Raw genomic sequence first — 22,560 nt, forward strand, 5'->3', positions numbered from 1 at the left:
AAAACAAAAAAAAATTAAGAATGGTTACCATTTAATGAAGTTCAAATTAATCTAATAAGTAAATAGATAAGTTAGCCTGTACGAATGATTTTATAACCTTAAAAAGTATTTTAGTTAACTGTAAAGGCTGCCAGGTGATTGGGTATTTTGAGGGTATACCTTCACGGTCACACTGGCAATTTTGTTCTCGATTTGTAGCCGTTTTGTGTGGTTTTTCCCGTCCGGTGTTTAATTTTTGTTTTCGATTTCGCGTGCATTACATATAGGCAGCCAAAGCCGACCGATATCGGCGTTAGAGGCATGTAAGCCGCTGCAGCGGTTAATGTGAAAAATCGCTTAAGCCGTGAAGTAGTGCATTATTCTCCGCGTGAAAAGTACGTGATGATTTTCCGCAAATAGTGAAATAAAGGCGAACCCACACGCATACTTGTGCAAAATATATACATAAATCGGGCGAAATTATAGTGCCCTGTGTGTGTGTGTGTGTGAACGTAAGTGGAAAACTTGGGCGAGACTTTATGCTAACCATAAACGGTGAACGAAGACATGACGTTGAACCCTTCGCGCTTGGCTAATTATCAAGGAAAATGTTTGGCTTTTGTGCTCTCTCACCCACACTTGTTCATACACACACATTCACACTGGGGCAGGGCAGACAGAGATGGCATCTAGCACAAGTACCGTTGTGCACTTTGTTTGCCGTCTTTGTTGTCTGCTCGCTTTTCTTTTCTTCTCCTCTATTCCCTTCTCTCTCTTGTCACCTTGTCACAGCCTCCTCTTCTTCTTGTTCTCCGCTCGTGTCTTTTTCTCGCTTAATTTGCACTTCCGCCCCACACTCATACTCACCCCCCTCTCCATCCCTCTTTCTCTTACAGAAGCTTATTTACAAAAAGAAAACAACATAATGTCGGCACGTTCCAGCGGCTTGGTCGCCGCTTCGACCTTACCTGCCCCCTCATCCTCCGCCTCTTCAACTGCGACCGGCGGCGATGTGCCACGCCCACCGCCCCGCAGGCGGGCGGCCTCTGTTGCAGGACAACAGCAGACGCGCCAGGAGTTTGGCAATGGACACACGCCTCGTCGATCGTTGGCAGCAGTGGTAAGCTAACATAAGTGCTTAAATTGTCAATTTGTAAAATTGAATTTTATTGTCCTATGTTATGTTCAAATAATTATTCTTTTCATTTTCCAATGCTTTCAAATTTTGTGATATAAGTAGTATTCTAGTGCATCATGGGTTTTATTTAATACTTCAGAAAAACATAGATAGGATACTTTAAGACCAATTTTAAAATGGGTATTGGTTCAAGGAAGAATGATAAAAGTTTAAAATTATTCCACGAAGCCTATGTGCTGGTAATTTTATCTTATCAAAGCTAGCGTATAAATCACCGATGTCTTCCATTTGGCTTTCATTTTTTTTTAACTTCATTAGAAAAGTGCAAACAATAATCGAACTAAAGTATCCAAAAAAAGTAGTATCCAAAATAATTTTCTGCGTGTCAAGTATTCTAAGATTTGTCAAGAAGTGCTGAGGGGATGTGGTTGGCCTTATCAGTGCCACTGCTTTATTTCATGTTTCTATTTTTATGATGTTTTCACTGCTAATCTAATCTGCAGCTTGCCAAACAGCTAAGTCGTGTAGATGGGCCCTCGAGATTCCACCCTGTATATGGGTGATAAAATGGGTAAATGGTGGGAAAGACAGGGGGTCCCCCATTTCTTCGGATGGGAACAACTTATCGTTGTTTACTATTACTGAATCCCCAGTTTGGATATAACTTTGCTGTGGCTTAACTTGGAAAAATTACGTTACCAAACAATTACTTCCTTAATTTATTTTTACCTTCTTATCATTTTTTACTAGTTTCATTTTATTTACCAAGGTTAATAAATAAACATGAAATATAAAAATGAAATATTCAAAACGTAGCTTCCCAAAAAGTTTATAACTTTTTGCAACAAAACCGCAGTGGTGTTCCTTTAAGTTCATATTATGTGACATAATTAGGTACTTAAAAAGATAACATACATTTCTAGCATTAATGGCAAATTACAGCACCTGCTTTGGCTTTTGGACTCTGTTTTAACGTTGAAAAGAATTAATAATTTTGAATCGTACAGTTTTTAAAGCAGGTTAAACGTTTTTAGCATTTTGACATTCAGTTTTCTTAGTGGCAGAGAAATGCTTGATCAGCAAACCGCTTGCAAAGGAACTGTTTATTTAACGTCTGGAATTCGCTTCTATTGTTTTCTCACTTGTGTAAACAAATACTTCAATCGCATCTCAGACAGAACGGAAACTAATTTATTTATCTCAATTCGCAAAAAGATGCGAGCCACTTGAGCAGTCATCGGCCTAATTGAGTTTATTAACACGATTCTGCTCGGCGCCGTTTGTATAGTATGTGGTTATTGTCTGAGATTTGCTGCACGGGAAAAGATTAAATCAAAATAAAACAATCATAGTAAAATAAATCTTTCCTAAAGAAACTAATATCTAAAAAGTAAAAACACCTTTTGATTTGAATTTTATTTAATTTTGATATTTTGCCAACCATATTCTTATCTCAAATTAAATATACAAATCGTGGTGGGATGGAGTTGAGATTTTAGCAGTGCGTTAACTTAATGAGCAGCAAATTGAAGATGTCCGAATTCTGTTTGCCTAATTTATTTAAGCGTTGTCAGAAAGGTCAGAAATTCCTGTCCAAATGAGGAGTGTGAGGAACATAGCAGGTTTATCTTCATTAAAGCGCTTGTGCCAGGAAAAGTTGTAAGCCCCCGCTAATTGGTCTCGGTTATTTGGGTCTCCTATTCGCACGTCAGTCAGGTCGAGTGGTGACGTCGTCAAAGCGTTCAACGTCACAGTTTGCCCATCGAATTGCCTTAATGGCCCTCCTTATCAGTCAACAGTTGACCAGTTACAGGCGGTTAACTTCATTTCGATCCAGTGCGTCAGCAGCGACGGCAACAGTCAAGTGTCAATTATAATTGATGATGCGCTACTTAGCTGAGAAATGTTAATGGTAGTGGGGATTCCTATTTTTATGAATGCTACTCTACAGATACAAAATGCAGCCGCAGTCACACAGATACTTACGCACACACAGATACTTCCACCCAGGCAAGCACACGCCGCATGCGATCAGCTGTTTTTGTTTTGTTTTGCTTTTGGACACTTGTTCGCTGGCAGCTGTCAAAAGTGGGAGTGAGATAGGAAGCCAATAATAGAGAGAGCAAAAAAAGGGGGGCTGTCATTTGGAAAAGCTTTTTCAGCTTAAAGCGTCTGGGTTAGTGTTGAAAAGTGTGTTCTCAGATTGCTGTTTGGTATTTTTTGAAGAGGAATATATATTTTAAATAATATTTTATATTTATATGTAAAATGAAATGCTCAAATTTTAGATACCACCACTGCTATTGTTTTATTTTAAAAAAATCTAAGAAAGCCCAGAAAGCCTCTTGATTGCAAATTATAGCAAAATGCATACATTGCTAATCAAAAATGCTTAGAAATTCTTTAAATTAGTTAAGTATGAATGTTTTCCTGTTGAATTTGGGGGTTATGCGTAAGAGAATTTGTGCCAGAAGAATGCACCCGATAAACATTTTTTCGTTTCTTCAAGGTCTGTCTCGAACCTTTGGTCATACTGAGCGCAACGAAAGCTCTGCATTGGGGCAGACATTTGTGACCCGCGCTGGCCACACTATTCGTGGGAGCTACCTTCATTTTAGCTTAGAACGCGAAAGCGCCAAGTTCCGTGTTTCGTGCAGCGGCTGCCGACAAGTGTTGCTGTTGCTGTTCCGCTCGCACTCACACCGCACACACACTCGCAGCGGGAGCGAGCGAGAGAGGCAGACATTTACGCAGAACATGTTTTCGCAATAGTGTTGGTGTGCCGATTGTTATTGTTGTTATTGTTTCCATCGCTTAGGGCCGTTAATAAAAGATAAATAAGTGAATAATTGAATTATAAATATAGACGATACAGCCACAAACACAGCAGTGGATTATATAGATAAATTTATTGCACCGTACCCCTGAAATGTGTTAATTATATAAAAAAAAAGTAAATAAACGTACGTATCGGAAAGCAACAGTTCGTGCTTGGCAAAAGTCGGGAGATCTTGAAATCGAAATCAGAAACACACACAATTCTAATTTCTCTCGCCTTTTTCGGACGCCCCTATTAGTCATGCATGCAAAACAAAAAAAAAATTTTTGGCGACTGGGAATGTGAAGCCTGATTTGCCCTGCCCCTTTTGGCCTTTGCCAACATTACGTATACGCAATAGGCATAATAAAAACAAAACGGCAATTGTTGTGAAACCTGTTCCTTTTTTTTTGTCGCTGTCTGCAGCTTGCAACTTACCAAAAAAAAAAAAAAAAAAAAAAACAAAGCAAAAATCAAAAGCTCAACGAGATACCAAAATAAATCTTGTGTGCGCCAAAAAGTGAAAATCGGTAAAAAGAACGCAAAAAAGGCTGAAAGACTATGAAATTCCTTCTGACCAACTCGTTTTGTGCAGCTAAAACCGCCAGAAGCGACCAATATTTCCATGCTGTTTTTATTTCTTTTTATAACCCTCGTAATTTATTGTTTAATTTAGTTTGAGAGGCGTGCACGAAAATTAACACAAACGCAAAACGTAAACAGAGGTAGCAGTAAAATAAGCAGTGAATAAAGCCCAAAATCGGAACCGAAATCAAAATCTAAATCCACATCAAAGTAAAAATGGCCGAGTCAACAACCACATCGCCATCGGTGACGAGCGAAGATGGCCAAATCCATGGCTACAATAACAGTGATGTAAGTAACTGGCGAGAGGAGCGCCTCTCTTGGCCGCGCTCTCACCAGTACGTGAAAATGGTACATATGCAAATGTTCGAGCCCCTGTGTGAGTGTGCTCATTTTCTTCAGCCGCTAATTGAGCCGCCTTTGATGTGCCTCACGTGCCGTCAATCCCATCCGCTCCGTCCGTCCAATCCTCCCTTCCACATTCCCATATCTCTTGAGATTTTCCGGCTCAAGGCCTCCCGGTTATTGAGATTTTACGGATAAATATTGAGCAGTATCTGATGTGATCAGAGAAACAAGTAATGAAATTATGAGGCTTTGTTTTCAATTAAATTTGGTTATACCAAGTCTATAGCGCATCAATACTAATTGTTTACAGTAAAATTGTATTTAATCCTGAAATATTTATGTGTAATGTACTTTATTGAAAAGTTGATTGGGGAATTTTTTTGGTGCCTTTGACCCTTTAATAGATAGCTTAATTTGCTTTTTAACAAATTACCTTTTCCCCGAATCAATTAAAAAACAAAAGAAATGAAATGCGAATTAAAGAATAATTTATCTGTCTGATAACAGAAGCTTTCTTTCTACACTTGTGAGCGTCATAGCCACACATATATCATCGTCTCATTTGATCAGTATATTTATAGCCCTAAAGGTATTTGACTTATACGCCATTTCTTATTAATTGAATAATTTTTCAAACGAGTTTGTTAAGAAGAAATTTAAGTGACACTCCCGTGTGTACTTATGTTAGTAAAGTCTTTTTTCTGGATGTTCTTGTGAAATTAGTTAATTAGCTCGTTTTTTCTCAAGCAAAAGGGAAATTAGGAAACTATCTGGAAAACTGTCAGCGTATCTATCATCTAACCCAGATGCATGGCAAAATGTCAATTTGTGTAATGAATTTGCATTGACCCCTGGAAATAGTGACAACTCAAGGGCGGCAGCCAATCAATTAGGTTAATGGCAACGACTAAGCTTTAGACTACACTCTTTTTGTGCTGATAGGATTTCTCAACTGCCTTTTATGCGCATTAAAAATAACAATTGATATTCAAGTTTGTTTAATTTCGCTGTTGACTGGTATTTATTATCTCCCATCTGCAATTCGCTTAAGCCGTCTGTTTGAACAGACGAACAGACGAAACGTTAAGAGCAACAGAAATGGGCTTCCGTTGAGCGCCTTGACTTCTTTCGGCTCCCAATGCTTCCTCTTTCACTCGCTTTTGCTTATCAGCGCACAGCTGAATGACTATTCACATATATATTTTTATAATTCATTATTCATTCAGTTGGCACGGAAATAAAAGTGGAAGAAAACTATGGCAAATGTGAAATGGTTCGAGGAGGGTGGGAAAGTGGTGATTGAAATGATGGCGAGAAAACGAGGCAAGGGCGCCCAGCTAGCTGGTTGTATGTCACATGGTCATCCATATGCCAAAAGTCAACGCTTTACCAACTCCGATAATGAGCATTTGGCTTTGCAGCTTTCAGTAGCCAAGAAAATCGAAACCGTATCAGTGGGATTCGTGATTAACAATTGTACAGCAAAACCAATAAACAGGCAAGCTTGCCTAAGACAAAGTCTTTATGAAATAAAATCAAAGTCTAAGAAAATAAATTTCTTATCATTCGAAACTCAAGAGGTCTTTTGGGTCAAACGCAAATATATAAATATATTTTTTTTTAGTTTTTAATATCCTCTTTTAGGGATTTAAAATGTTTTGTTCCTACTTGTTGTTCTTCTGACATATTTGTTACTTCAAGCATTTGCAAATATTTTAGGAAAATTCGATCAGAATTACTTAAAAAGGATATTTTGTTACATTGTCTACGATTTGTTCAATTAATTTAACAACATTTCAGAAATGTTTGTTAAAATAGGTACTATTTATTTCCAATCGTTATAAAATAGTATTGGGAATAAAGCCTATCTAAGCCAAAAACGTAAGTGGGATTTCAAATTGTATTTTTGAGATGTTCCTCTGTATTCCAGTCAATCAGAGGAAGATGAAATGACAGTGCAGCAAATTTCGCCGTCGGATCATTACGTCGGACATCCCTTTTAATTGACGCTTTTCCGGCCTAGCCGCACACCATCGTCCGACCCTCTGTCAATTCAGTGCGAAACAGGCTTAAACCGCAAGAACCGTTTTAAGCTAATTTCCCTCGGTCCTGGATTTAATGGCTAAAAATCAATTTAAAGCCAGCTACGACGTGGCTCGGTTGAAGTCATTCAGTCAAGAAAGGGAACTGTGACAGCTGCATTAGCCACTGAAGGCATGCGAAAGGATCCTGGCAGCAAGGCCTTGGGGGATTACTCGACTCCAGGGTCACCAGCTTAGGCTGATTGATTGGACATTTTGTCCAGGCAATAATCGTGTTCGGACAACGGGGCATCTGGCAGTTAATATGACGCATTAGCTTAGCTTATCTTGTTGTCGACAAAACAAGCGCTTAATGGTATAATCCCAATAATAGTTATATAGTTATTGGCATATAGGGACTGGATAAATATCTACTCGTACACAAAAAACAAATATTTCTTAATTTTAATTTAAACCTTTCAATAAACAATTTTTATAATCCATATTTATATAATGCTACTGTGAACAATAACTGGTTTTGCTATTTTCATTTTATTTACGGAAAATATACATAAAAAAATTTGCACAGCTTGTTATAACATATCCATTAAGATACAGTAGAATCAGGTTTTCTAAACTTAAAAAAATTGTAATTAAAAATTTTGTTCTGTGTACATTTAATTATTGCACAAGTGGGAAAAGCCGCAACTATTTTAAAGAGACAGCCACACGCGGTGAAAATCAATAGCACAAGTTCATGGAAAATGCGGAACTGGCTGCGAATAAATAAAAATACGACCCGTCACAGAAACGGAACAAACACAGAAACAGAATAAAATAGAATAGAATAGTTCCCCAGAGAGTGTACAAAATGGCACATGTAATATAGTAGAGTCTAAAAAACCAACCCACTCAGGGTCATTCTGCCACCAACAAGCCGCAACATGCGAGCCTCTGATATCTGATACAAGAGGGGGTCGGATATAGATATGGCGCCGTCTGGTCAGCCACCAAAGAGGGGGCAGTTGGGGGGCGGGGGGAACTGGGGTTTGCTCTTCACTTTATAAACAATGTCGGCAAATTGAATATTTCATGGGAAAGCCTTTTAATGGATACAAGTGCTAGCTCTTAGCCGAGATGAGTAGATAAAATGGGTTTTGTTTAACTTTCAGGAATGCAGAAAGTTTGCTGCTCCACCGATCCCACAGAATGGGTTGCCACGGGCCAAAGGTGTTGCTCTTTTCTCTGTGTGGTTAGCTCTCAGGTAGACTGGTTAAAAAAACTGCAAAAATATCGTGCTTCTAAGCTGGATACTAATAAAATTTTAAATCAGATTATGTCACTCCAAAAGGAAGAAGAAAAAAATGCTTGTTTGGAAAAATATGGATTGCAATAGAATTTTCAGGGATACATTTAAATTTTCAATTTCTTAAATAAATTCAATTTGCAAAATATATTATATTAATTTAATTCATGAAAAGCCACTAAACTTTGAGGTCAAGCCTCAAACAGTCGCTCAATTAACCAAATTCTGAATTCAAGCCTCTTTATTTTGGCCACAAAATATATGTATAATACGTAGATATGAGAATTTGCCTTAGAGAGATGCCTAAAATTGCGTGTAGCTGGCATTTCAACGAGAAATGCCAATTGCAAACCGGGCCGCAACCGCATTTCTAGACCCAGAGCACAAGGCCCCAAGTGAATCACAGCACGCAATTTAGCTCAAGTTTGGGCCACATTCTCTGCACTAGACAATTGCTTGATGACTCGCTTGAACTTCCACGCCCCTTTCTGTGGCAGTGGTGCTTGTGTCAAGGTCATGGAAATTATCTAGCCGCGAACGAAAAAACAATTATGCACGCGAACGTATAATGCAGATCCTTCAGAGAGCATTTATAAAGAACTTATGTGCGGGGCCGAATGTCGGCCATAAAATGCATGAAATTTTTACCAAGGCGGGTACACGCGGCGTATGCGTAATCGCCGACATTAAGTATACGCCGCGTGGACTGGGGCTTATGGGCATTGCTGTGGCTTATTTATTTGCGATGTGACCCAACTAGCTCCTCGGTGGCATTGAATTCCTGAACGCTGTTTTTCCCCAGCGATGCGTGCACAAGTGTCTCATTTGTGTGTCGACTATTTTTTACTAATTTTCTTGTTTTCTCTTTTTTATTTTGCCCCCTTTTTCAGAACGACTCTGGCGACTCGTGCCACCTGCGAATTGTTGTGCTCAGCGGCCAGTCGCTGGCCAAAAAGGATATATTCGGCGCCAGGTAAGTGAATGAACTGCAAATTATGCCAATTAAATCAGTTATAATTAAAACGTACTTATTTGTCCACAGCGACCCGTACGTCAGAATCGATTTGAACACAATAAACGGTGATATTAATATTGACTCTGTTTTGACGAAGACCAAAAAGAAGGTAAAAATACACATAATACCCCTGAAAGCATTAACCCGTCTTAAGTTAGGTGAGAAGGGCAACTTTCGAGGAGTTTATCTTATCGATTATGTTGGGAGCCACTTGCCACATTGGCTGTAAGGTGCAAAAGTATCTATGGGAAGACTTACTGGCCTTGATTTTCCGATTAGAAATGTAAACCACACGCAATGCTTATCAATATCGTGTGGACTCTATGACTAACTCGGAGATATGTACCTTGGCGATCATAGACATGTTTATTGCATATAACCGGAACTGAAAACCAGAGTATCTCTTGAGATAACTGACTTTTAGCTTGTTAAAAGCTTTAATAGAGTGTGGTATCTAAGAAATTATGAGTTATAGTTGAAATAATGGATTTTATCAAAGATTTGGAACTTAAATTAGTTGACTTTTAAAAAAAACTTATGTTTTTTATATCCTTGCTTTTATAAGGGCAATTAAAAGGTCCAGAAATAAGTGAATAAATTGCTAAGTTTGTTGAAATACAAAAAAAAAACCCACCTCAGCTTTCGTAACAGAAATTCCTAAAGAGTAACCTTGTGTTATTTTAAACAAAAATTCATTGAAAATTTATTCTTCTCAAACCAATTTCTTCTCTCCCCAAAGACCCTGAACCCAGCCTGGAACGAAGAGTTCATATTCAGAGTAAGTAAACAAGCAAACCGATTCAATAATTCCACCTACTAATTGACTGTTTTTGCCACCTTTGACCAGGTTAAACCGTCTGAGCATAAGCTTGTATTTCAAGTATTTGACGAGAATCGCCTGACACGCGACGACTTCCTGGGAATGGTCGAGTTGACTCTGGTGAATCTGCCCACCGAGCAGGAGGGCCGCACCATCGGCGACCAAAGCTACACTCTGCGCCCGCGCAGGTCAGTAGGGTAGGTTTATATCGTTTGCAGTTTGATTTTGTTTCTTTAATTTCAGTTGATTTACACACAACTACATAGCCATAATATCTAGTTATGTACCAAATACCAAAACAAAAAAAATCAAAGTCAAGACCAATGAATATTTTCCCATAACCAAAACTAAGGCAGAAGAATTCTAAATGTGATAGAGAGCTAAGATCTTGATTATGTCCCCAAACCGTAGAGATTCTGTTGTAGTGCGATAGAGTTTACGTGTTTTGCTTTTCAACCTCACCTTGTTTATTGTTTATCACCATGCCCCCTCCGCCCAAGTGCAGTCTTCGATTGCAATTATTATTTGCAAGCGTATTCGTCTTCATCGTAGTAGAACACTTAACTCACCCTTAGTCTAGAATAGAATTGCTTTTCAATTGAATTCACGCTGCTATTCACAACTTTAAGACCGCATGACAATGCAAGATAATAGATTGAAAACTAATATAGCCATTTAATCGTAAACTACATCTTTGATTACGTGACTGCCAATATTTGCTGGCTATGTTCACCATTCAATACTTAACATGACAGGCACCTAAATAAATACATTACAATTTGTGTATATCAATACAATATTGCTCAAAATCTGAAACTTGTTCTAAAACTCTTCTAAATCTAACAACACATAGCAAAGTGACTCATTCACTTTTGAGACCACAAATATTAGATTAAAATCTTTCTGATTAAATTCCATGAGTGTTTCCAACTTATTGCGTTCTTATCGTCCGAATTTCTCCACGATTGACATTTATTAAAGTGAAAGTCGCAGCGGCTTTAAAGTTGTGAAACGCGTCGTAATCCATAGTATTCCACTTGTATCTGCATTCGTGTTTTTGCTGTCGAGTTTATTTTTAGTTAACGCTTAGTATAATACTTATTGTTTTTGACTCGTGTGCGTTTGTGTGTCTACCATGTGGGCCTGGTATTGGTGGCGGTGTCTGTGCACCTGTTTGGTTGACTCATTAATATTTACCTTGTGCCCTGCCCTCCACCCAGCAGCGCCAAATCCCGCATCAAGGGCACCCTGCGCATCTACCACGCCTTCATCCGGGAGACGCGGGAGCAGAGCGAGCCATCCAGCGACAACAGTGATGGCGGGTGGGAGCACGTGGACGCCACTAGTGCCAACGAGACCTCAGCCCAGCCGGTAAGTGTGACCACGTCCTTCCCTTTGAAATGCAAATGCAAATAATAATGATAATAATTCCCCATTGACAGCACCCCTTTCCCACTGGCGGCCACGATGCCCTGCCCGCCGGATGGGAGGAGCGCCAGGATGCCAATGGGCGCACGTACTATGTGAATCACACGGCCAGGACGACGCAATGGGAGAGGCCTACTATGTAAGTTGAGTTCAAATCAGTAAGAACTTCTTCTTGGCTACACTTCTAAAGAGTGTTAAACACATAAATTTGTTTTGGAATCACACTTTATTTCATTTAATTTTGTCTAGATCACGATGCATTAAGTTTGTTTAATGTAAAGATCTTCTCTCAGTAAAAATCTGTTATTTTCTTATCTTTTTATTGTTTGACTTACCTATGACTTATCATCTTTATAATCTCCTTGCAGTTTATCGAGCAACAGTAGCCAATCCGCCGACCAGTTGGCCTCTGATTTCCAGAGACGTTTTCACATCAGCGTGGACGAAACGGAGTCGGGACGTACGGCGGTAAGTGACAATGCCTTGGTGTGGAATTTCTTGAAAAAGAGGGCTTTAGGTCTAAGGTCTAAGTTGGTTAACCACCGGGAAAACTTGTATATTTCTATATATGTATAGTAAAATATTTCTAATGCATGTGTGATGAGCAATTGACTTGATTGATTTTTGTGCATGATCTCTTAATTTCCACATCGAACACAAACCCATAACACAATGCACACGCAAAACGCACCCGAACCGACTAACCCAATATAAAAAAACCACAAGCCACAGAAGTCGAGGAACGCTGCTCACATGGAGACTCTGGCCAGCGAGGGAAGCAGCCAGGATGAGGATAACGATGGCGATGAGAATGTGGCTGAGAATGGGGCGGAGGCGGTAGATCTGCAGAATAATCAGGCCACTTGTCTGCACTGCGGCGAGCTGCATGACAATGAGGATGCCGAGGAGGAGGATGGATCTGAGGAGGAGCAGGACGAAGCGGAGTTGCAGCCTCCCACTCCTAGCCCAAATCCGATCTTGGCCACATCCCAAAGAGCGCAAACTTGTGATATACTCGATAGGCACTTGTACCTGAGACGCATATTCGTAATGGCAAATTCTTTGACTACGATTGAGTTTATCGCTAGCTTAGAAGGATTAGATGATAGTGCAGTAGAAACTAGTACCATGTCATTGTTAGGTTCTCTCCAACTCCACTAAGCATTGTAGATTAATAGTTGTCTAGTTCGCACCATTAACCAATTCCTGTATATACGTAGGACACCGTCAGTCGAAATAGTTTAGAGGACAATAACAATGCTGCTGGCTTAGCAACGATCTTAGCAACGACACCAACGATCTCACCACTGAACACACCAACGAACAACAATGGATTTCCCATGCTAAATGGCCAAGCGGGCGAACAGGCAGCTCCACCAGTGGACCATACCAGGTTAATATCATCCGCTAAGCGATCAAACCGATCCCCCCTCTCGCCTTCTGTCGGTACTTCGTCCGAACCCAAACGATCCCCACACCTCCCGAGGCTCCTCAACTTCGCAGCCAGCTTCCTAACCGCCATCCGTTGTGCTCTATCTTTCATGAACTCAGTTTTGTTTACAATTCCCTGCGACATCCTGTCGCCCATAGGCAGCCCGAGATTTCAGCGACCAGTCTGCAGAACGACCTGCGGCCGGTGCGAGAGGCGCCCGGAGTGCCGGATGTGGCAATGACCAACCCGTTGACGCGTCGGGCCGTAGGCAACATGGGCAGCATGGGCAACGTGGGCGGCGGAATAGGACGACAGCAGCAGCGGCGGCGACAGCAGATGCAACTGCACATCCAGCAGCATCAGCAGCGGCAGCAGCAACGGCGGCAGCAGCAGCATCAGAATAGGATATTGGTTAGCAAGTCTTAAGCACACACTCATTTGCCAGAGAACGCAAAAACAATCCACCCAAATCACTCATTTCACTTGTAGCTTGATGTGGATCATGGTCAGCAGGAGCTGCAACATCAGAGGCGACACCAGCAACTTGAATTGCAGCAGCAACATCAACCATCGGTCAGCACATTTCCATTCACACTCGCCTGCTTGCACTTGTAGCCTAAGAACATGGTTGTCTTCTCCTGTTAGTTCGTGTCTAAGGGGGGAAACCTAAACTATTTGGCGTCTCGAAATCTGTCAGTGTGGGGAAAAACTCACATTTCTGTGTTTTTGTTGTGTGGCATGGGGATGGGGTATTTCAGCCGACGGTGTGCGGTAAGCAAACCGGAGTCCAACCCGATTGGTCACTACACCATCTATGTGTCTATGTTGCATGTTGACCCAAGATGAACTCTTGGTACTTAACTCCATAACGCTTTAACTTGCAGCTTTTTGTGTTACTATGTAGTTGCAGCTAAGACCTAAGTTAATCGATTAGTTTTAGTCTTTTGATTGTTTGCATGTGCGGCTTGTTTTGTGTTCGTAGATACTTTTCAATTTGAGGATTACATTTTAATTTGATCAACACTTCTTTTCTGTTTCTTCCAACAAAAAACAACAAACAAAAATACTTTACGCAATGCAATGCATCCATATGTATACATTTTTGCATCAAATAATCCATCCACCAATGACTAGAATGAAGACACCGATCACACAGACAGCCACAATCCCTCCGACATCTCAGCTCCGTCCACACGTCGCAATTCCGAGGAAGACAACGCGGCTGTGCCTCCAATGGAACAAGTAAAGTCGATTCCCCTCTATTTTTCCCCCATCCTAAATGCACACGAAAACGTAAATTGTGTTCGAGATATACTATCTGCATGTGCCAAGGATGTTTCGAAAGTGCACTAAAACATGTTGTGTGTGTGTGTGGCTGATGTTGTGCGGCAATCTTGTCTTGCAGAATGCCGGTGGAGAGGAGGAACCCCTGCCACCACGCTGGTCGATGCAGGTGGCACCCAACGGACGGACCTTCTTCATTGACCACGCATCCCGGCGGACCACTTGGATTGATCCGCGCAACGGAAGGGCCAGCCCCATGCCAAATCAAACGCGCCGCGTCGAGGATGACTTGGGTCCTCTGCCCGAAGGCTGGGAGGAGCGAGTGCACACCGATGGACGGGTCTTCTATATAGATCATAGTAAGTTATTGATCTCTATGTACGGATATCCATCCATTTAACTAAACTCTCCCTCCTTGCAGACACACGAACCACGCAGTGGGAGGATCCTCGCTTGTCTAATCCAAACATTGCCGGACAGGCTGTGCCCTATTCCCGAGATTACAAGCAGAAGTACGAGTATTTCAAGAGTCATATTAGAAAGCCTGTAAGTTCTTCAATCTCCCAGTCTTCTTTGGCAATTCACTTAACTCACATTTAACTTTCAGACAAATGTACCAAATAAATTTGAGATACGTATTCGCCGTACATCGATACTGGAGGATTCGTACAGAATTATTAGTTCGGTGACCAAGACCGATTTACTAAAGACTAAATTATGGGTAGAGTTTGAGGGAGAGACTGGCTTGGGTAAGTACTCCCGCTCCTAACGTTAGCTAAATACTAAACTTCAAGTCTCTGGTTGGCAGACTATGGTGGTCTCGCTAGGGAATGGTTCTATTTACTATCGAAGGAAATGTTTAATCCGTACTACGGGCTCTTTGAGTACTCGGCCATGGATAACTACACGCTGCAGATAAACAACGGCAGCGGTTTGTGCAACGAGGAGCATTTAAGTTACTTTAAGTAAGCATTTTTTAATATTCAAAGTAAAGCGTGTTGTTAATAGATGTTTTGACATCACAGATTCATTGGCCGCATTGCGGGCATGGCTGTGTATCATGGAAAGCTTCTGGATGCCTTCTTCATTCGTCCGTTCTACAAGATGATGCTGCAAAAGCCCATTGACCTGAAGGACATGGAGTCCGTGGACACGGAGTACTACAACTCGCTGATGTGGATCAAGGAGAACGATCCGCGCATCCTGGAACTGACCTTCTGCCTGGATGAGGACGTGTTCGGCCAGAAAAGCCAGCACGAACTAAAGCCCGGCGGCGCCAACATAGATGTGACCAATGACAACAAGGATGAATACATCAAGTGAGTGAGAAAAGTAATGCCAGGTGTCTATATCAAATGCTGAAACGCATTTCCAAATCCCTGTAGACTCGTTATTGAATGGCGTTTTGTGGCGCGGGTCAAGGACCAAATGTCGTCCTTCCTGGACGGCTTCGGATCGATTATCCCCCTGAATCTGATTAAGATATTCGACGAGCACGAGCTGGAACTGTTGATGTGCGGCATACAGAACATCGATGTGAAGGACTGGCGCGAGAACACTCTGTACAAGGGCGACTACCACATGAATCACATTATAATCCAGTGGTTCTGGCGGGCGGTGCTCTCCTTCTCCAACGAGATGCGTTCGCGTCTGCTTCAGTTTGTGACGGGCACGTCGCGCGTGCCCATGAACGGTTTCAAGGAGCTGTATGGCTCCAATGGCCCCCAGATGTTCACCATCGAGAAGTGGGGCACACCCAATAACTTCCCAAGGGCACACACCTGGTGAGATGCGGCAAACACCCTTGCTATAGCTAAACGAAAACTTTTCGCTAACGAATTTCCAACTACAGCTTTAATCGTCTCGACCTGCCGCCCTATGAGGGATACCTGCAGCTGAAGGACAAGCTGATCAAGGCCATCGAGGGCAGCCAAGGATTCGCTGGAGTTGATTAATAACACCGGCAACGGGAGTGCAGGCGAATGGCTTTGGCTGGAGGTGCAGCGGCAGCTTCGGCAGCGCCAGGAGGAGGAACAGCTACAACGATTACACACATCACAAGAACCACAAGATCAACAACAACAACGACTTGAGCAGCAGCATCATCAGCAGCAGCTAAATCAGCGGCACAACCGCAACCTCATTGCATCCACTTGGAATAGCAACGCCAGCAGATCGTGTACTTATTTGTTCGTTTGCTTTTGTATTATAATCATTTTTGTTAGTTTAGTGTTATTTCGTATGTATTTTAACTAGGCGCCAAAACTCACACACAACACATTCACACACAGACACACACACCTTATACACACTGTGGCGAGATGGATCCAAATAAAGCTGCGCATGGTGAACCACAAGAACCTAACAAAGAGTCCAAATTATCTATAAATATATTTATTAAATTGCCGACAATTGTAAAAAGTTGAGAACGTTTTACAAACTAAGAGAGAAGAGAGAAGAGAAAAATCCAAACTAACTATTAAATCTATAGAGTCAAAGTATATCTTGTATGTATATGCAGAGAAACCTTTTTATAATTGTTATTTTTATGCGCTATTCCTCGATACATGCCCACAGCAAATACCTAAAGGCGAGAAAAAAAAAGAAATATAAAAATAATTGCAAGTTAATATTTGTAATCTGATGGTCGCATATTTTTAAACGAATTAAATTTTCTATTCTGTGTAACTGTATGTGTATTCATAATAATTATAATGTTAGTTCGTAAAAGTCGCTCTTTACTATTAAATAAAAAGACAAACATCAAATATATATAAAAAAAGAAATCTAATCTAATACTTAAAAAGAAATACAATCAATGTATATTGTATAATTGTTAATTATATACAGACACACATTCCAAATGTTTATTGCGAAAGAGAAACTCTGCAAAAGGAGGCCTATATGATAATATGATTATTGACCTATCGGAAGTCTATCAAAATTAAATTTTAAAATCAAATTAAGATGTAGAAAGAAAGGACTGCTGAAACTTCTGTTTCAAAGTCAGAGAGCGACACAAAGAAACAAAAATACCAATAAAAATGGTTACAGTTAAGTAATTCGAAATCTCGATTTGTTTTTAAATTAGATCATTTAAATTGATAGTTTAAGATGTTCAAATTGACTTCACAGCCCTTCCAATTCCCCACGAAACACACGATTTGTATGTGCGAAAATATCAGATTATTTTACTCAAAGCGAACAACCACAAACTTAACGAGAGATGCCGGTGTGCTCGTGGATCCAGTCCAGGTAGCTGGTGGTGCGGGTGAAGACGGCGGGGTACTCCTTCTCGCAACCGGCAGCGGATCCGAAGGAGGTGAGACCGACCTGGACCTTGTCGGAGGCCAGCACCAGAGGGCCACCGGAGTCGCCGTTGCAGGTGGAGACGCCGGCGGGCGTGGACACGCAAATGTTCGAGTCGCGGATGGTGGTGTAGTAGGTGCGCTTGCACTCGCTGTTCGAGATGACCTTCATGTGGGCGTACTGCAGATGGGCGGCCACGGCGGTGGCGTCATCGGAAGTGCGGCCCCATCCGGAGGCGATCACCTCATCGCCATCATAGGAGGCGTAGTGGGACTCGCGCTTGGGCAGCTCCACGTTGTGGATGGCGGCGCTGTACTCCACGCGGGGAATGCGGATCAGGGAGATGTCGTTCCTCAGCGTGCGGCTGTTCCAGTCGGCGTGGATGATGATGTGGTCCTTGGAGACGTGGTGCTTGACCTTGGGACTGGAGCGAACGGTGCTGCCCAGGTAAACCTCGACGGAGTCAACGCTGAGGAGTAAGTTTGGAAGGTGGTTAGCCGAGATACACCATCCATAATCTGGCAGCTTACCCATCCGTGCAGTGAGCGGCGGTCAGAACCCACTCGTTTCCGATGAGGGAGCCACCGCACCAGGCCGAGGCGGAACCGATCTTCAGCGAGAGTCCCACCTGGTAGGGGAACTGGTCGGTGCGGGCGTCCTCGCCATGAGTGATGCGACCGCCGGGTCCGTCCACGGAGCGCAGGGCCGATCCGGAGGCGTAGGCCAAGGCCAAAGCGAAAACAATGAGAACCTTCATGTTGGTGCCACCTATGGAAAGTATGTCCCACTCGGACTCATCCCACCGCTTTTATAGCCGTGAGTAGCCCCACAATCAAGTGACGTCCGTCTTCATCGCTATCTGATCTTCGGGCACCTGCTCAAGTGGCCTCGTCTCCTTGTGTTTTGCCCACCTATCATCGGCATGCGCCTTTCGAGCGATATGGGAGCTGATCTGCGCTTCCCATCGCCCGTGCTTCTTGAAAATGCTTAGATACGAAGCAGTGAATCGTCAGAATTCTTCCCGGCCAAAAGATAATATAAGAGGAATACAATCGGCAATATTTGGGATTTTTCCAGGGGCCCGTACATAATCCATCGACCAAATGTTTTATAGATAAGTAAGTGTGATTATTGAATTCAATCAAATTTAGAAAAATTATGGCAGATAGTTTTGCCCTAAAAGTGGCTACTTTAAAAATAAAAACTGGTTTGAGTTGGCTAGAATTGATATTGATAATGGCTTTCCTTGGAATTTTCTAAGGAAAAAAAAACCGTTCTTCTTTATATAAATATGTCCTTATCCATTAATTCTGAAATAATAAAACTTCTTATTTAAAAACAGAACTCACCAATAAAATTGGTGCTATTGTGTACTATGCAAACGATAATCAGAATCGTTTAGCCCAAAGTAGTTTATATGTTACAAAAAATAAATAATACTGGACATCGGAAACAAATCCGAACTATTTCACAACGTTGTTGTACCAATGGGAATTTAAAGAAAATAAATAACGTAAGGTGATGTTTATTCAACCACTTTCTAATTTTATCAGGCACAGAAAAGTATGCTACCCCACTGAAATAAAACTCTTATCAAAGCCAAACGAATAGATTGCTTTTCTTTCCTAGTCCATAATTCAAACTGCGTCGCTTTTTAAGTGCCATTCTCATAGCGCCCACCCCTTTTCAAATAAATGAATAAATAGTCGCAACTAAAATGCTCAACATTTAATTTAATTGCAGTGCCCAGCACTGTTTGATCAGCCATCGAGGGCCACTCTAGGCGTAGACGACCCCGCTCACCTCGCCAATCCAATCCAGATAGGCGGTGACGCGTGTGAACACCGATGGATAGCCCTTCGTGCAGCCCGACTTTTTGCCATAGGAAGTAATGCCGATCAGAACGTCTGTATGTAAGGTGGGATCCTCGAAGACCAGCGGTCCGCCGGAGTCGCCATGGCAAGTGGACTTGCCGCTGGTGGTGTCCATGCAGATGTTGCTTTGCTGAATGTTGGAGTAGGAGAACCGACAGTCCTCGTTGGATTCCACAAAGCGGACCACATAACGCAGGGTATTGGATAACGCAGCGGATTCTGTGGATCAGAATTTTGCATGATCAGAAAATGGTTAAACGTTAAATATACTAATATTATTATTATTAATAAATAGATTTACATTCTAAGCAAACGTCATAAAAATAATATTAGCAAATGTGACACTTAAACTAAGCTTTGTTTACACTTTAAAAATGTATAAAATACATTGGAAAATTATCTTGTAAAAAGAAAAGTTTGAAAAGTAAAAGAGTCATACATTAATATGTTGATCACTTATAGTTTGCTTAATATTAATACATTTAAATTTGTTTGAGATTTTTACAAAAATAATAATAATAATATAACAATAAATGTGCATTTTTGTTTGAATCCAAGTATGTAAAATGAATAAAATCCTGTGCCAGTTCTTACCATCATTGATGCGGCCCCAACCGGAAGCGATTGCGGGTACGTAGTCGTAACTGAGATGGCTGGATGAGATTCCTGGCAGCCGGATGGGTCTTATGGAGTCGCAGAGAGTAGCATCCTCCGGTAATCGCAGCACAGCGATGTCGTTCTCCAGGGTTTCCCAATTCCAGCCTGGGTGCAGGTGCACTTCGGGATCAGTCGTTCGGATGAGTTGTCGAGGCTCTAGTCGCTTCACTCCACCCAAGTAGTAGGCTATAGCAACAGCCCTGTAAGGGGTATTAAGATCAGCTTGGTATAGTCATTAGGGTCTATAGCGTATACCCACTTCTCGACGCAGTGTGCCGCCGTTAGCAGATATCGGTCGGAGATCAAACTAGCTCCACACCAGCTAAACAAGTCGTTGGGTTCCTCAATACTAAGGCCCACTTGATAGGGGAACTGATTGGCTCCGGCCAGATCCCCGCCAGCAATGCGCCCGTCGACGGCATGACCCAAATCCAGGCTGGCAATCGACCTTCCCTGTATAACGATCAGCAGAGAAACCAAAACCGATCTGATTTGCATGTTTTTCGTACTCCACTAGTTGCGCCACTGACGCAGTCCTCCCACCTGAATGTGGATTTATGGCCCCATCAATGGATTAATCTTGAAGGCGTACGAGTTGCCTGATTATGGACTATCATTTTGGACTGATCAGAACGCCACTTGATTACCGAACTAATTTTAAATACATATGTATTGATTTCATTTATCATATGGCACCGATAGGAGCACTTCACGAAAGAAAGCCTGTTCCGGATTTTGTTAACTCTAAAATAGCTCTTTAAAAAGAATAGTGTTGGAATTAAGTATTTTTATTCAAAAGGAGCTTAGATTAACCCCTTATTAAAAATCGAGATATGAACGGAAGGAGTTACATCATAAAATTAAAAAAATCGGAAGAACTTGGAAAAGTTTAGTAAACAGGTTGTAATTTTTGTAAAGGCATTACCCATTAAAGCTTTGTAACATATAAAAAACTTGTTGAGCTTAAGACAATTCAGATAGATTAATAGGTTTATTTATGGAAAAAAAACACTAAAAATACTGTATTATAAGGCTCTTTTACTTAAGGCCGTGTTCAAAAGTATGTTACATTCTGATTGTTAACCAAAGACTGAGTGTAAGAATTACAAAAGTAAAAAAACAATATCAGTTAACATTTATGTATATATTTACTGCAAATGTGCTATATATGATAGTTAAAGAGTTGGTTTTATTATACCAGCCATTCAATACCCTCCTCAAACAGAAATTAAAATACCTCACGTGCTGACTTTAGTTTGCCATGATTCATTGGCAGCCAAATTGAAGTGAATTGTTTTTTGTGTGACCATGGCAATAATCCCTCCGGTCTAGGGTGCTTGATGTTCGAGGGTGTCCTTATCAGTGATAACATATATGGTTGGTTGGGGGCTCAACCCTCGACCCGTTCCTATATAACCATGAAGCAGTCTCCCTTCTCTCAGTTATTTTTAATCGAGGAACGATGATGAAACCTTTGCTCTTTGTCCTGCTGGTCTCGTCCTGTGCGGCTGTTCCCCTTCTGACCGATGTGGAGCCATTCATTACCAACGGGGAGCTGGCCAAGGTGGGTCAGTTGCCCTATCAGGCGGGCCTAAACATCTCCTTTGGGAATTGGAGCACCTGGTGCGGTGGCACCCTAATCTCACACTACTGGATAATCACAGCGGCCCACTGTACGGATGGGGCTGAATCCGTGACGGTCTATTTGGGTGCCATCAACATCAACGATGACCAGGAGGTGGGCCAACAGAGGATCGTGGTGCAGAAAGCGGGCATTATTTTGCACTCCAACTATACGGCCAGCACGGTGGTCAACGACATCTCTCTTATTCGACTGCCCATCTTTGTCAGCTTCAGCGATCGCATTCGGGCGGCCAATCTTCCGCGTCGTTTGAACGGCGTCTTTCCCACCTACGAATCCGTTCGGGCCATTGCCTCCGGCTGGGGAAGGGACAGCGATGCCTCTGAAACAGTCTCGCCCGTGCTGAGGTACGTGGAGATGCCCGTCATGCCGCAGGCACTGTGCCGGATGTACTGGAGCGGAGCGGTGTCCGAGAACATGATCTGCATGAGCACCACCAATGGCAAATCCACCTGCCACGGCGATTCCGGTGGACCACTGGTCTACAAACAGGGCAACGCCAGCTATCTGATAGGGTCCACCTCCTTCGGGACCACCATGGGCTGCCAAGTGGGATTTCCTGCCGTCTTCACGCGCATCAGCAGCTACTTGGATTGGATCCTGGAGCACATAATCGCCCACACCTGAAGGTTCCTTAATGTTAGGTTGTCGTTGCAGAACAAAAGTTTCATTTCTACGATTTCAAGCTTTAGGATAATAAAATATACTAAATGTTTGAAAAATGTGAGGGCTATACGATTTTCTCAACTTGACTTTTAAGACTACTCATATCCAAAGAATTTTTTAAATTGCATAAGAAAATAGTTAGAGTTATACAAACTATTTTTAATTAAATTTGATATGAAAATCTAAGTTAACGATAAATTATTTATATCTCGGCAATATGTTTTAAACAGTCATTTAA

The 22,560-nt window shown here is 41.8% G+C and overlaps 4 protein-coding genes and 1 long non-coding RNA gene across 22 annotated transcripts; 3 read left to right on the plus strand and 2 right to left on the minus strand.

The window, feature by feature from the left end:
• The first annotated feature begins 178 nt into the window (after positions 1-178).
• On the plus strand, positions 179-17,243 carry LOC108135574 (E3 ubiquitin-protein ligase Nedd-4). Of its 18 annotated transcripts, none has more exons than XM_017256346.2 (20): positions 179-491; positions 876-1,099; positions 9,086-9,168; positions 9,238-9,319; positions 9,950-9,988; positions 10,058-10,227; positions 11,251-11,401; positions 11,473-11,597; positions 11,827-11,926; positions 12,679-12,851; positions 13,010-13,301; positions 13,380-13,463; positions 14,025-14,132; positions 14,296-14,533; positions 14,596-14,720; positions 14,782-14,923; positions 14,983-15,139; positions 15,200-15,493; positions 15,560-15,958; positions 16,027-17,243. In XM_017256346.2, the coding sequence occupies exons 2-20, from the start codon at positions 905-907 to the stop codon at positions 16,127-16,129; spliced, it is 3,060 nt and encodes a 1,019-aa protein (XP_017111835.1). In that variant the 5' UTR covers positions 179-491; positions 876-904; the 3' UTR covers positions 16,130-17,243. The 18 variants fall into 18 exon arrangements, with proteins under 18 accessions (XP_017111835.1, XP_017111834.1, XP_017111839.1 ...); XM_017256345.2 differs by having other exon boundaries at positions 179-374; XM_017256350.2 differs by having other exon boundaries at positions 179-374; positions 13,049-13,301.
• Positions 17,244-17,337: 94 nt separating this feature from the next.
• LOC108135575 (serine protease 1-like) lies at positions 17,338-18,271 on the minus strand. Its single transcript, XM_017256364.1, has 2 exons — positions 18,014-18,271; positions 17,338-17,952 (listed from the first exon to the last, which is right to left on the minus strand). The coding sequence occupies exons 1-2, from the start codon at positions 18,238-18,240 to the stop codon at positions 17,391-17,393; spliced, it is 789 nt and encodes a 262-aa protein (XP_017111853.1). The 5' UTR covers positions 18,241-18,271; the 3' UTR covers positions 17,338-17,390.
• LOC121467117 lies at positions 18,180-19,891 on the plus strand. The gene is made up of 2 exons (XR_005977243.1): positions 18,180-18,601; positions 19,227-19,891. It is a non-coding gene; the product is annotated as an uncharacterized LOC121467117 (long non-coding RNA).
• Positions 19,197-20,524, minus strand: LOC108135475 (brachyurin). The gene is made up of 3 exons (XM_017256217.2): positions 20,274-20,524; positions 19,952-20,214; positions 19,197-19,576 (listed from the first exon to the last, which is right to left on the minus strand). The coding sequence occupies exons 1-3, from the start codon at positions 20,510-20,512 to the stop codon at positions 19,263-19,265; spliced, it is 816 nt and encodes a 271-aa protein (XP_017111706.2). The 5' UTR covers positions 20,513-20,524; the 3' UTR covers positions 19,197-19,262.
• Positions 20,525-21,401: 877 nt separating this feature from the next.
• Positions 21,402-22,383, plus strand: LOC108135696 (brachyurin). The gene has a single exon (XM_017256538.2). It carries the CDS (start codon positions 21,477-21,479, stop codon positions 22,281-22,283), a length of 807 nt encoding a protein of 268 aa, XP_017112027.1. The 5' UTR covers positions 21,402-21,476; the 3' UTR covers positions 22,284-22,383.
• The last annotated feature ends 177 nt before the right edge of the window (positions 22,384-22,560 follow it).

Source organism: Drosophila elegans, unplaced genomic scaffold (genome assembly GCF_018152505.1).
Source record: "Drosophila elegans isolate 14027-0461.03 unplaced genomic scaffold, ASM1815250v1 contig_208, whole genome shotgun sequence".
NCBI classification, from domain to species: Eukaryota; Metazoa; Arthropoda; class Insecta; order Diptera; family Drosophilidae; genus Drosophila; species Drosophila elegans.

Excerpts from the sequence above, each read along its gene's own strand:
- LOC108135575 (XM_017256364.1), bottom strand. The coding sequence starts at position 18,240 with ATGAAGGTTCTCATTGTTTTCGCTTTGGCCTTGGCCTACGCCTCCGGA. Across the intron at positions 17,953-18,013 it reads GCCGCTCACTGCACGGATGG|CGTTGACTCCGTCGAGGTTT; the intron begins GTAAGCTGCCAG and ends CTTACTCCTCAG.
- LOC108135696 (XM_017256538.2), top strand. The coding sequence starts at position 21,477 with ATGATGAAACCTTTGCTCTTTGTCCTGCTGGTCTCGTCCTGTGCGGCT.
- LOC108135574 (XM_017256346.2), top strand. The coding sequence starts at position 905 with ATGTCGGCACGTTCCAGCGGCTTGGTCGCCGCTTCGACCTTACCTGCC. Across the intron at positions 11,927-12,678 it reads CGGAGTCGGGACGTACGGCG|GACACCGTCAGTCGAAATAG; the intron begins GTAAGTGACAAT and ends GTATATACGTAG. Across the intron at positions 14,924-14,982 it reads TGAGGGAGAGACTGGCTTGG|ACTATGGTGGTCTCGCTAGG; the intron begins GTAAGTACTCCC and ends TCTGGTTGGCAG.
- LOC108135475 (XM_017256217.2), bottom strand. The coding sequence starts at position 20,512 with ATGCAAATCAGATCGGTTTTGGTTTCTCTGCTGATCGTTATACAGGGA. Across the intron at positions 20,215-20,273 it reads GCGGCACACTGCGTCGAGAA|GGCTGTTGCTATAGCCTACT; the intron begins GTGGGTATACGC and ends TACCCCTTACAG. Across the intron at positions 19,577-19,951 it reads TTGGGGCCGCATCAATGATG|AATCCGCTGCGTTATCCAAT; the intron begins GTAAGAACTGGC and ends TCTGATCCACAG.